The following is a 14,265-nucleotide window of genomic DNA, read 5'->3' as shown; positions in this document are numbered from 1 at the left end:
TTTTTGCCACGCTTTACAGGAATGTGATTTCATGATGAATTTTTGCAAGCACTTAGAACTTTTGTCAATGTTTCTCCCAAAAAAATTTGGAATTTTTTGATTTTTTTTCGATTTTACTGTTCACCGAGCTCAAATGAGCTCGGGAGCAGAAAGGCACTTTCGTTTACATGTACTCTTCCTTGAACCTTGACGCGGCACTCCATAAATTCATTTGCCACGGCAAAGCAAAACAGTAAACTGTTGCTTAGTCACCGCTCAGAGAAGGAGTCCTAACTAACAACAGTCCTATTCGGAGGTGAAACTCCGTTTACAAAGGATGTAGATAAACCAATTCTTTCTCCAAATAACATTATCAAAAAAATAAAAGAAAAACAAGGCACCAACCCAACCCAACCCCACCCGGCCACGGGATGCCTGATGATTGGTGGACGCCAATAATACCCTGCTCTTTCCCCTCTCTTCTTCCTCCTCCGGCCTCCCTGTCGCTCCGCCCCATCCATCCGCGCCTCCAAATAAAGTAAGCGCGGCCACCCGCACCACCGAATCCTCCTCCGCCTCGCAACCCGCCCTCGCCCTCCCGCCATCGCCTCCCCTCCGCGCGACCGTCCAGCCCTTCCTCTTTGCGGAGGAGAGGGAGCACGCCGTGCGCGGCCGCCATGGGCTTCTGGGAGGCCTTCCTCAACTGGCTCCGCAGGTATGGTTCCACAAGCGTATGCCCTCGGTGGGCGGGTTCAGATTCTCGAGTGCGACGCGCTGCGCATTGCGGGACGGGCGCGGGGGTCCGCGTGCGGGAGATCTGGGAATTCTGGGTCGGTCTAGGATTAGCATGCCTCGGTTGCTCGCTGGATCGGATGCTTGCTGGGGCAGGTTGAGCGATGTTCGTGCTGCCGTATATTTCGTAGGAAGTTGTTTTTGATGGTTGGCACTTGACAGGAAGCTTTGACCTGTATGAAGGTGACGCTGGTTAGCAGCAGCATGGTGTTATTTGTTTTTCTCATCCAATAGTGCCGGTAATCATAAGGAAAGTTGGTCCTTCTGGTTATTTTACGTGAGCCAAGTTCAGATTATGGAGTCCTGTGGCTTTGAGGCGTGCTTTGTGGTATCTTTGTATGGCGGAACTTCTCGCCATCGACTACAAATGGCGATCACATTATTGATTGAACATGTCGATCGAAGTATTTAATTGTGCATGCCTGCCTATCGATAGGAGAGATGAAAGGACACGAAATTCGTTCTTATCATTTTTGTGATGGGGTCAATTTATCCCCTGCTAACATCGCCTAGGGCGAGAAGTCGTACGGCATTTTCTCATGATAGCTATGGTCAATATTTTTTGTTATCCTGCTTTCTTATGGACTCTTATCTTGTCAAGAGAGAAAAAAAAGCCATTTCCAATGTGCATTAATTAATGAACTTGCCTGTTCTGCTCAATGAACTCGTAAGAAATCTGGTTCCACCTGTAACTGACGCGTACTCCCTCCGTCCCATAATATAAGAGCGTTTTTAACACTAGTGTAGTGTCAAAAAACGCTCTTATATTATGGGAAAGAGGGAGTAGTAAATTCTACTCGTTATGTCGTTATGTTGACTAAGATAGGGCTACCACGCATACCACGTAATGTTCATCCTCGTGATGATAAACTTCCTTAAATGTTTAGTTTGTGATAGTTTGTCAATGCATACCATTAAATTTTTCATAGTAGAATTAGCCCAAGGTCAGTAATGCTTCTCGTCAGTAATGCTTCTCTTGGAATCTAATCATTGGAATGAAAATGAGTTGCCAGTGGGCTGTATGCTATGATTTGTTTCATTTCTACCTACCAGCCATGTAGGCTTTGCTTCTTACACATATATAAACAAGGGGCTTGGGCTCAAAAGGATCCCTTGCACATGCCATCATTAAGTGGCAGAGCACAGTTTTGACTTGTGTACCAAGAAAATAAATGCACAGACGTAATTAGTTACTCATATTTTCTTCATTGGAGCTTGATTCAAGTATTTACCTTTTTTTTGTGTCTACAGCCTCTTTTTCAAGCAAGAAATGGAGCTTTCATTGATTGGGCTCCAAAATGCTGGGAAAACTTCGCTTGTGAATGTTATTGCTGTAAGTTTCATGCTTTCTTGTCACTATTCATTTCCTGGAGTTGTGCTGATTTACCATCAACGGCCTATTCTGCAGACAGGAGGTTTTAGCGAAGACATGATTCCCACAGTAGGATTCAATATGAGAAAGGTAACCAAAGGAAATGTCACTATAAAATTATGGGATCTTGGAGGCCAGCCAAGATTCCGGAGCATGTGGGAGAGATACTGCCGTGCTGTTTCTGCAATTGTGTATGTTCCTTTACTGTCTATTTTATGAATCTGCATAACTTCTTTGCTGTTAGTTGTTGCACATGCCTTTTTTTTCACATTTTGTTCGTTTCGTTGTATGATTAATTAATAATTATACGCATTGGTTAACACCTATATTGTCCAGATACGGCGATACGGGTACAGATGCTATGATTTGTCAGTTTTTCAAAAACACAGATATGGGGATATGTGTGTATATATATAATATAATATATAGGAAATTATTATTATATGAATATATATGACAGTTTAGGAATACTAATAAGGTGATAGGACCATGGAAAATGCACCATAAATATGATTCTAGTTTTCTCCAGCCACTGCAACTTCAATTTGAAGCTGCCGAAGAGTAGGATCAGTCACATATGGGCATGATCTGATCCCCTTCTTGGATATCTTGAGCAAATGTGCTTGAACTCTGTTGTAGCTATCTCTATATTCTTGTGTACAATACTTACAATACATCTGAATCAGACATTCCCTCCACCCCATGCATCTGCCTCCATAATGTCTACATGATTCCACAAAGGCCTGTTGCTTAGATCATTTGCCAGCACATCCTAAAATAGTGTGAGGCACACGCAACAGTAGACAATGAGAAGATAATTTTTTACAAGCAAGGGCACATAGGGTAAAATCTCAAACTCACCATGGCTAAGAAAATGTCATTCAGATTTGGTGAGTGGAATGCTGGAGTAGTGGCTGCTAGTCTTCCCTTCTCAAGTGCGGTGCCAGTTAGGGGGAGGGAGCAATGTATGCTGTCCTCCTCCTTCCTCATACGAGTGTTGCTCAGGTCAGGGGGAGGGAGTAGGGGTGGAGGCACTAAGATGCGGGGAGGGATCACGGCGGCTGCGCTCAGAGGTAGTCGCCGGATGGTGGTGCTCTAATCTGGGCAGGGAGGTTGCTGTGGTGGCGCTCAGATCTAGGGATGGGAATGACGGAGCAATGCAGGCTGGGTCTCTCCTCTGGTGCGGTGGGCTGGCGGCTGGGTATCTCCTTCTCCTGTGCGGTGAGTGGCAGTTAAGGGGAGGGTGCGGCGGCGGCGGCTCGAAGCCCAGGTTGGGAGGTATGAGACGAGAAAAGGGGAGAGGGGATCGCAGGTATGGATGGACACATGGGTTAGGGTTTTCCCGTTTTTTTCGTGTCCGACAAGTATTGTGGGGTATCCCACCAATGTCCAATTTAGTTTAATTTTTTGGATTTAGAAAAGAAAAAACAGGGGATACGTATGGGATACATTTCGGCGGGTATCCAGACAAATTCTTGTATCTGGGCGTATCTAACCCCTGATACGTCAGTTTCCTGCTGGATCCGTGTAACGTACGTCAATACAGATAAATGCACTGCTGAATTATATTAAATTTATCTACTAATATATTTGGTGAATTGAACTGGTAGAAATCCTAGAACTTAAATAATTTCATATTGACATTGTATTGGCATTCACTCCCAATAAAGTGTATCCTGATTAGTTTGGGTACCTTGGGGCACAGATGTTATGGTATCAGTGTAAATTCGTTTTTCCTCAGTTATCTAGTCTAAGCACTTGCTATAAGAATCTTGTACTCTACTTTCGTTGTCATAATTCTCTTTATGGCAAGGATAAGTGTGGGTTTGACTTGTGACTGTGATTACTAATTAGTCCTTTCACTTAGACTGGATCTAGGATTCCTTGTTTGTTTTTCCTGATTATTGTATTTGTCTAGCATATCTATATGCTGAAGGCTGTGCAAGCTGGAAGGTCTACTATTCTGATTCATTCCCACTTGACGGCTATATATATTATGATAGCCAGCTGCATAGCAACTGGATCGGGTTTTTTATGTACGCTTGATCAGTATTTTCTGTTGGAGGCTTTAACAAACTACAAGAAAAAAGTTCTCTGTATTGCTGATGATTTTTTAAACAATTGCATCTGCAGGTATGTTGTTGATGCAGCAGATCGGGAGAACATGGCTATTGCCAAAAGTGAGCTCCATGACCTTCTGAGCAAGCCATCTTTGACCGGTATCCCATTACTGGTCATTGGCAACAAAATCGACAAGCCTGAAGCTTTCCCCAAGCAAAGTTTCACAGAATTGATGTAAGCACACACAGAAGCTACTATGGACTGATGCAAATTACTCATCAATCGATACCCTATTTGACGAACCATATGCTACGTTTCAGGGGTCTGAAGGCAATGACTGATCGAGAAGTGGCCTGCTTCATGATATCATGCAAGAACTCAACCAACATTGATTCCGTCATCGACTGGCTCGTGAAGCACTCAAAGAAGAAGAACTGATCCAAGATTTGTTGCGTTTGAAGTGCTGCAGATTCTCTCTCTGTTTTTTGCATGTTACTTAGCATTGGGGCTGTAAATTATGTGAGAGGTCTTAATCAGGAAGGTTATGTGTTCATAATTGATAATTGTGTAACCTGTTTTAGCAATCTGTTGGTTGACTGCATCTGGCATTTGGACGCGTGTGCTCTGTTGGGCTGCTACAAAAAAAAGCCTATACAACTTACAGAAGTCTTTAGATGTTGCATACTTGCTTGGTGAATTTAAATCTCTGCATGGTTTTGTGCATTTACCGGTCAATCTGATGAAATGCTGAATTCTGCGGGCGATTGAACGATACTAGGCACTTATTGCACCAAACATGGGCTCCTCCAATTTCTCCAAATTCAAGATAAATACTTCAAGTGTCAGAAAATTCTGAAAAATCATACATGTAAATTTTCGAGTCCTTGCATGCTTGCAGTTTTTTTTGTATAAAACATTTTGTGTTGTGAAACACAAATTTTGGTGCTCGCTTTTCTAAGCACTCAAACATGTCCTAATGCATCAATTTTTATTGCCACAAAAGATGTTTTTTTGTACGTGACATGATGCTGACCTTTTCCCATCATTTAAATGTGCTTTTTTACATTATTATGAATACATAATATAGTTTCTTTTCGCCTGCTCTGAGGATTTTTAACTTTCGTATATAAAATGTGGATATCTGTTCCAGTATTTTTTTTAGAAAAACATATGAATCACACGTCTTCCAAATTTGAAGAGAAAGGGAAATTTCGTTGTGAAAGGAAAAGGAAAGTTGTCGCCTCGGGTCATCCCGAGTTCTGAACCGGAAGCCCAGACGGGCGAGTCCTCTCCTCGGTTCACCCCCAAATCGTTCGCAGAGGCAAAACATGGCGGCGTCGCTCTCCAAAACCCTCGGCCTCCGGCTGCGCGGCAGCGGCGGCCACCGCCTCTTCCCCTCCCGGCCCTCCACTTCCCACGCGCCCCAGCCACCACTTCCGCCCGCCGCCGCCCCGCCGCCCCCAGGTCTCCGCCCTTGCCGCCTCGCGAAATGTCCTGCAGAGCATCTTCGAAGTCAAGCCGCCGCCGCCGCCGCCGCCGCATTCTAACCAGATTTGTTTCCTCGCGCAGGAGCAGGGAAGGAGGCGGGCGCGTGGTCGAAGCTCTTCCTCTTCGCCCCCGGCGCCATCACCTTCGGCCTCGGCACATGGCAGCTCTTCCGGCGGCAGGAGAAGGTCACATCGCGCTCACGCACCCCCTCCTTAGTCTGGCCGTACGGCGCATGCTCAGCCCTGGAAATCCTCACTCTGCCGTTTCCTGCGCCATCCCAGGTAGAGATGCTGGAGTACAGGACGCGGAGGCTGGAGATGGAGCCCGTGGCGTGGAACGAGACCGTCTCCTCTGCTGTCTCGCGTGATCCGGCTGTGCTGGAGTTCCGGAAGATCGTGTGTGAGGGCGATTTCGACACGGAGAAGTCGGTCTTCGTCGGGCCTCGCTCCCGGAGCATCTCCGGTGTGACCGAAAATGGGTATTATGTGATCACTCCGTTGATACCTCGGTCGACTGAGCCTGGCAGGTAAATTATTGTTTGAGGCAGCATTGTGCTGTTGCAATTAAACTCTAGTTTCCATTTCACATTATTCATTTCCTTTGAGCTGACGTCTTAATTCAGTTCTACACTTCCACTTGAACAAAAAGCCATTTCCAGTTTTACCATAGCCAGGTTTAGAATCTGATTACTATTATGCCTATCATATCCTTCCACAATACAAGGTATCAAACACATCAAGGAATAAAAACACAACCTGAACTCTAGTTGTCAGTAGTTTTCATGCTTCTTTGTTCTAAATTGACTTCTTTTTGTACCCCTGCACATGTTATCTTTGGGAAAAGATAAAATCAGCGAGAAAGCATGAACTAAATAGTGAAATTAACCGCTATGTATATATTGGGTTCTGCATATTTGGAGTTTTGTTGCCTAGAAGTGAAGCATTACATATTTGTCGTGTAACTCCTCCTAGCTGCTCTCCTGAACAAGTTTTTGTCACTTAATTAGTAATCCATGAGGAAAGGACCTCTAGTTTCAAAAGGAGAGCAAAAAAGTAAAAGACTAGACGACGAAAGCAATTCTGTATGAAAGTTCCTATACTTCCACATATTGTGGATAACCCATTTACTAATTATTAATAAGAAAGCTATACACGAGTCTATTAAAGGACCAACCCTAGTTGTTAAACTGTATTTCAAAATACTAAAGCAGCCTTCACTTGAGCGTCCGCTTCTGCCAAATATATCTACCTATATCCATGCTAGGTTCAGTGCCTGCAGAGTTTTGAGCGATCAAGCTGCAATCTCATTACCTCAGACTGGTTGGGCTTTGTCTCGCAAATCATGGTCACAGCAAATAAGAATTAATTGATCTTATGCTGAATGTGTTGACCATAGAAATAAACCTCTCACCACTTCCCATTTTATCTAAAACTTTTTGTTTCTAAGAAATGTTTTGTCAGTTTGCAGTCACCCATCCTTGTGAATAGAGGGTGGATTCCTCGTGCTTGGCGTGATAAAAACATGCAGGATCACCAGGACCTTGGTGAAACTTTAGATGTGAACGAAGCTGATAAAAAGACAGATGAAAGAGGTACTTGGTGGAAATTTTGGTCTAAGAAGCCTGAATCTTCTCCAGAGGTGATTTACAGCCCCAACCAAACGTATGCATATCAATAGTTTGCTCATCTGATCAGGCTACATATTGTTGATATTTTCTGAGTGCGATGGCTCTTGAACTCTCTAAATGATGACAGTGTTGCAGCCCATTAAAGGATAACTTTTATGTATAATTGTTAACTTAACCTGCTTTTAATCTCACAAATGCAGTTATTAATGGTTGCTAAGTGAGCTGGTTGTTGGGTCTTATGTCGGTTTTGAGTCAATACATGTGCCACGCTTGTACACATATAAAAACCACCATGGTATTCATTACTCCTTCCGATCATAATAAGTGTCGCAGTTTTGAACTAAGGTTGAACTAACCTTAGTTCAAAACTGTGACACTTATTTTGGATCGGAGGGAGTATCTTATTTTATATATTTAGGAATTTCATTTATTTATATCATCATTATCTTATACGATGTAACTATACCCTTTACTTGGCAGACACAAAATTGACGCATCTTACTTTGTACAGATTGAAAAACCTGTAAAGCCTCCTGTAAGAGTTATTGGAGTAATCCGAGGAAGTGAGAAGCCCAGCATATTTGTTCCACCTAATGAACCCAGTAATGGCCAGTGGTTTTACGTGGATGTTCCCATGATTGCACGTGCATGTGGCCTCCCTGAGAACACTGTCTATATAGAAGATATGAATGAAGACATCTCTGCAAGTAATCCTTATCCTCTTCCAAAAGATGCCAATGCTTTGATTCATCACTCAGTGATGCCAGATGACCATCTGAAATACACCTTTACATGGTAAGTGCCCACAATTCATCAACCTTGTCTCCAGTTGGTATACAGAATATATAATAGTATTTTCATGTGTCATCTAATCAGGGATATTGTATTATACCATTTTGTGTCAGTTATATCTTTGGGCTGCTGTCACTAGAACCTAGAAGTATTGTGCTTTTCATAGAAAATCCGAGGGCAGTTTCTGGCTGTATCCGACATACACAATTGCTTTGAGGTTTATTGCAGCTACAAATCAAATTGCTGTTATTATCTGATGACTTGAGTTTGACAGTTCAGTACCATACCATGATAGTTTGACAGTTCAGTACCATACCCAGAACGACTCATCGACTCGAAAACCATGGTCTAAGCACATATGTGCTGAACATGCAAAACTCGGTTTTCTTTTCTTCTCTGAATTAATTGCTTATCCATAGCAGGGGGGGAAAGATTATTAGTAAGCTATGCACCTCTAGTACAGTAGTACTCGAATGATGAGTTGGTATCTTTGCCATATTGCTTGGATGAATCTACCTTGTATCATGCATCCAGTAACCGTCTTTGGAGTTGTTGCGTGTGGTACTTGCAGCCATAGCATAATGCTGGTGTGCGAACTTACGAAATTATGGGATGTTCTATCATGATCTAACATTTTGTAGGATCTACTCCCTCTGTTTCTAAATATAAGCCCTTTTAGAGATTTCAATACGGACTACATGTGGTTGTATATAGACATATTTTAGAGTGTCCCGTAATTCTAAAATATACTGGATCACCAGGACCTTGGTGAAACTTTAGATGTGAAAGAGGCTGATAAAAAGACAGATGAAAAAGGTACTTGGTTGGGGCTGTAAATCACCTCTGGATTGGTATGTAGTCCATATTGGAATCTCTAAAAAAAGGCTTATACTCCCTCCGTTTTTAAATATAAGCCCTTTTAGAGATTTCAATACAAACTACATGCGGATGCATATAGACATATTTTAGAGTGCGGATTCACTCATTTTGCTCCGTATGTAGTCCGTATTGGAATCCCTAAATGGACTTATATTTAGGAACAGAGGGAATAGGATACATCTACCAAATGGAATTACTGTAGGAAAAGAATGTGTTGAAGAAATCAGAGAATAGCATACAGTGTTACATTCTTGAAACCCCTTAGGTTCCCATTGCCATTCACACTTCTTAGTTATGCCGTTGATGGTGGCTGTCTAGTGACCACTTTATCTTTTGCTATTACCAGGTACACTCTTTCTGCTGCTGTGACTTACATGGCCGCAAAGCGGATAAAGGCAAAGAAGGTGAGGCTATAGCAGGAGTGCAGGACGGAAGCCCAATAAAGCCTTTCCTCCAACGTGTACCTATTTTACGAAGCTCAAGTTCATGCTGCTTCAGAAGGAGCGCGCAAGCGTTGCATCTGTAACCTCTGGCAACGATTCATTAAACCGTTGTTTTGCATTTGATATCGATCGGGCATCGCTCAGCTGACTGGGCTCGGAGAATTACAGAGCTGCACAAGTTTTGTTATCCTACCATCCAGGGAAAGGAAGAAGACATTGCTAACTATTCCAGTTCCTCGTAGAATGTTTTCTGAATTGTTTTATGGGCGACTGTTGGCAGAGACATTGATGTGCTGGGTTGGCCCATTTATAACTTTAAACGACAAAAGTCATTTTCCGCCACCACCGCCAGCACTTACCACCAAGATGGCTGCTCCGAGGTCATCTGAGCAGCAAAGCGAACAGGGTTTGTCCTGTCCCTATGGGGAATCAATCCCCTTCTGATGGCGCTCTCGCGTCAGAACTTCTGCAGTGCTTTGCCGAATCCATGTTCAAACACAGCACAGCTCTTGAGAGCCTGAGGCCAACTCCACCGCGCCACCCTAAACGGACGTCCGTTCTGTCCTGTTTTTGTCCCTTTAAGTAGGGATTTGGGGTCGTGTCCGGGCCTGTCCTGAGATGTGGTGGTCGTGCGCCCACCGTGCGGACGCATTCTTTTGCCCCATCCTGTCCGCGTCTATTTTAAAAAAAGGGACGTTTCAAATGCCAAGCCCCAGTTCACGACCCCAGTTCATCACGCCGGCAACAAAGCCAGCGGCCTACACGACCATCACCGGCAACACAGCCAACGGCCGGCAACACAGCCAGCCTCCAAAATGAATAGTTGTCCTCGCCGGCAACACAGCCAGCGGCCGGCAACACAGCCGGCCTCCAAAGTGAATGTTTTTTCGCCGGCACACTGTCAGTGGCCCAGCGGGCGGGCGGCACCCATGCCAGCCTCCAAAAAGAACGGCCACGCCGATCGGACGACCTAGTTCAGGCCTTCGGCGTCGAGCATCTCCTTTCGCTTGGCCTCGAACCAGACCCTCGTCGTGTCGCTCATCTTCGACAAGTCCACGCTCATGATTGCAAGGGCCACCTCCTTCGCTTTGGTGGCGGCATTGGTGGCCTCGATGTCGAGCTGCCTCTGCCTGGCCTTGACGTTGTCGGCCTCGATGTCGAGCTGCCTTTGCCGGGCGGCCTCTTCCATGTCGAGCTGCCTTTGCCGGGCCGCCTCCTCCATGTCTATCTTCCTCTTCTTGGTCGCCTCCTCCATCTCAAGCTTCTGTCTTTGGAGGTCTAGGTATTGCTTCATTTGCTCGTCCTTGCTTTGCCGCTTCTTCTCGTCCCTCACATCCTTATGTGACATCATGCCATGCAAAGTCTCATGCAAGGCCATGGTTGAGGCGTCACGTATGTCGTCCACCCTGGAGTTGGTCTTGCCCCTCGGCCTCTTCAACGCCTCGCCATCCCCACCTCCGGCGAACTTGGCCGTTTTCTTGCCTCTCTTCCTTTGAAGTTCACGGTATTGATCCTTGAACTTAGGGCAATTGTTGATGAGCGTCCAACAATGCGTAAGAGTGAATGGCTTGTCATTGTGTCGGGCCTTGAATGCCTCCAAAGATTGAAATGCCTACACCACATGATCAACAACAAGTGAACATGCAAACATATACACGGCCGAAGTATCATGGTCGTAGCAAGGAAAGGGCTAGAAAGAGAAGAGCATACCATGTCCCCAACGCCGAGAGCACTCACGGGTCGTGCTTCAACGCTCTCAAATGCGGCACAATACTTGTTGCATTCTTGTTGGATGAACAACCATTTTTTTTTGAATCGAACCGATGCCATGGTTGCTTGCAATTTGGTAGGGCTCAAACATCTTCCTTTCATGGAATGTTTTGTGGACTCTCGTCCAAAAAACAATGCCCTTTTGTTGCGCGCCGGTCCTTGGATCTTGGCTAATCTCCATCCAACATTGACAAATCAACTTGTCCTCATCTTGTGTATATGAACCGGTGCGAATGCTCTTCCGCTTCTTTTGTGCTTCCGCTCTTTGGGTGAGCTCGTCTATGAACAATGGAGCGCCACTAATATCAACATCATTAGCTTCATCTTCATCTTCACCTTCGACATAGATGTCGTCGTCTTCATGCCACGAATCACCATGGTCCTAGTCAGCACGGTCGTCGGCCTCCTCATCGGGCACGTACTGGGCGCGGCCATCCTGACTTTGGGTCTCCTCGGGGTCGTAGGCACGGCCATGCCCACCCTGGAAGATCACGTCCTCCATGTACTGGTTGTAGAAGGGGTCGTCCACCGTCGGCGTTGAGGATGGCATTCCGTCAAACAACACGCGGGGGGCCGGCATGGTGCCCGTGAACAGTGCACGCGCCTGCTTTCTTTGCATCTCGACGGACGACCGCCCGCCGCTGCTGGACCCAGGCGTGACGTTGAGGTCGATGACGGCCGCGGGGCGTGGTGTGGACGGCGCAAACAAGCCCACGTCCGGCGACGCCGAGAAACGGGTCTGGCCGTCGTGCCTGGGCGGAGGAAAGCCGGGCGACATGGGCGCGGCGCGCGACGCCGGCGACTGGCAGTGCGTAGGCCGGGCGACCGACGAGCCTGTACTCGCCGGGCCGACGGCCGCTGCATGGAACCCCGCTGGACGGCCCATGCCAAGCATGAGGATGGCGTGCGCTTTGTTGACGAGGTCCTCCTTCTCGTCGGCAGCGGCCTTGCGCCGCGCGGCCTCCAGCTCCTTGCGCTGGGCGGCGAACTTGGCCGCGGCGGCATTGATCTTGACGGCCGCTCTCCGTTCCCTCCTCTTCGCCGATTCCGCGTCCAACTTGGCGATCTCCTCCGGCGTGCACTCCGACCGCGACTTCCTTGGCGCCTTCTTGTTCACCTTTGCGGTCGGGTCGACGGCCAGGCCGCCGGAACTCGGCGGGGCATCGGCCATGGACGGGGGAGAGAGGGGGTGGCGGGAGGGACGTGGGAGGGTTTGGGGGAAATGGCGCCAAATGGGCGTGGGGGGGGGGTTGGTTTCTCCCACCGACAGGCGGGCCAACGGAGGACAAGCGCGCGCGTCCCGCCCGTCCGCGCGCTGTTCGTTTCACCCCAAAACCGACGCAACTTTGGGCCGGGGATGGGTCGAAAGCGGACACAAAGCGGACAAAAGTCCGTTTGCGCCCGTGCGCTGGGCCGTCTCGTTTGTCCCTTTTACTCCAAACGGACGGGGACGGACAGGATAGGCTCGCGTGGTGGAGTTGGACTGATGGCCCTCTACTCTACTCTTGGCCTCCAGTTTTGGTTATCATGCTGTTTTCTTTGCTTGTCATCTGCATCTCTTGGCTGCTGGTAGTGTCCCTTTTCCCTCTGCGTCTCCTCCGGCGACGTTGTTGAATCAGGCAGGTGTGAATAGGGCAATGGTTTTTCTGGTACCCTACAGCCAGCCTACTGGTGTGGTAGTGGTACCATGTGTCTGGGGAAAGCAGGTAAACAATGCATGTGACGATGTGATGGTAGGGTATACCCTTATTTTATTCTAGAGAAAAATGTAGTACTCCGTAGAGTATAAGTAGTACCTTGAGGAGGAGTTGATGTGATGTTGCCATGGTGGTGGCCTGGCCCTGGCCGCTGGCCGTGCACGGTACGTCGTGCAGCTGCTGCTTAAATGGCCGTCTGTATCCGCTCGTACAGGTAGTCTTAAGAGAGGAGGCCCAATCAATCGATCGCCCTTGAATCACCAGCGCCCTGCAATGACACTCTGTGGTTAGTTCTCGCCATTTATAAATGTACCGCGGCGCCCAAGATCGCCCTAAATGACAAGGGGGAGGACACTGCTCCTAACAAGAAAGATTCCACTTCCTCACCAGCCAGCCAGCCAGCCAGCCCAAGAGAGGAGGACACATGTTTCTTGGGCTTATTACATAGGATTCTTCCATCCACGATTCCCTACTTGCATGTGTTTGCAATGCGGCATGCGTCCCATGTCGACCAGTAACTCTCATCTCATGATCTCATCTTGCGGGGAACAAGAGATCACATGATCCGCAGGGTGGCCATTATTACCACGGGCTAAAGAACACGCCGAGAGTCTCAGAGAAGGAACGTGACAAGATTGCAACTGCAGTGCGAGGGCCGATCGAGGCCAGTAGAAGCCGTCGTCATCATCTCCTCACTCGCTGTCTGTCTATAGTAACACTCTGTAGTCTGTACTAGTAGCAGTAGTACTACTGGCTGGCTGTGGGCTGGGTTGGCTGTGGCGTGGCGAGTGGCAGCTAGCGGGGAGGCAGGTCTGGAAGGGGGTCGAAAATGTCAAGGCCTAGCAATGTACTGTAGTCATCGGAGTTGGAGCCGCTGAATCATGGCAGCGATCGCTGGCACGCTCAGCTTCGCCGCCTTCCTTCGTCAACAAAGCACGCCACGCCTGCTCTGCTATGCTCTGCTCTTCCGGGTCCTTCCCTTCCCATGGCAGCGCGGAAAGGAGGCCATTGAATACGCTGCCCATCCATTAACTGAAGGCAGTAGTACTAGTACGGCCATCGATCTTCATTTCGTGCGGCATTAATTAATAAAAACGCTCGTTTGCTAATTTGAGGATGATTGGTTTCCTGGGCACGCTCAGTTTGCTACTAGTAGTAATTTGATGATGGTGATGATTAGTTTACCATTTCCGTCGACGAGGCCGAGATAGGTTCACACAGCTTTCGCCTAGATATTTTTTTTTTACCTCGGTCAGTCAGTCTGGACTCTGGAGTCTGGACTTTGGGCGTGACGCACCGGGCGGGGCGGGCTGACGTGCAGGGAGAAGGTACAGAGGACAAGGTACGGGGGGTAAAATGGTAAAG

General features: G+C 47.3%; 2 protein-coding genes across 2 annotated transcripts; both read left to right on the top strand.

Moving 5' to 3' along the window:
* Nucleotides 1-386: 386 nt before the first annotated feature.
* LOC123084973 (ADP-ribosylation factor-like protein 8a) lies at nt 387-4,886 on the top strand. Its single transcript, XM_044506520.1, has 5 exons — nt 387-694; nt 2,023-2,104; nt 2,180-2,334; nt 4,277-4,438; nt 4,525-4,886. The coding sequence occupies exons 1-5, from the start codon at nt 657-659 to the stop codon at nt 4,640-4,642; spliced, it is 555 nt and encodes a 184-aa protein (XP_044362455.1). The 5' UTR covers nt 387-656; the 3' UTR covers nt 4,643-4,886.
* A 564-nt stretch (nt 4,887-5,450) lies between these two features.
* LOC123084972 (surfeit locus protein 1) lies at nt 5,451-9,778 on the top strand. Its single transcript, XM_044506519.1, has 6 exons — nt 5,451-5,668; nt 5,774-5,877; nt 5,974-6,218; nt 7,153-7,330; nt 7,831-8,114; nt 9,337-9,778. Exons 1-6 carry the CDS (start codon nt 5,533-5,535, stop codon nt 9,404-9,406), a joined length of 1,017 nt encoding a protein of 338 aa, XP_044362454.1. The 5' UTR covers nt 5,451-5,532; the 3' UTR covers nt 9,407-9,778.
* The last annotated feature ends 4,487 nt before the right edge of the window (nt 9,779-14,265 follow it).

The sequence above is a fragment of the Triticum aestivum genome, chromosome 4A, assembly GCF_018294505.1.
Source record: "Triticum aestivum cultivar Chinese Spring chromosome 4A, IWGSC CS RefSeq v2.1, whole genome shotgun sequence".
NCBI classification, from domain to species: Eukaryota; Viridiplantae; Streptophyta; class Magnoliopsida; order Poales; family Poaceae; genus Triticum; species Triticum aestivum.
The sequence above is the reverse complement of the archived record's forward strand: the minus strand, read 5'-3'. Positions and strand labels throughout refer to the sequence as shown.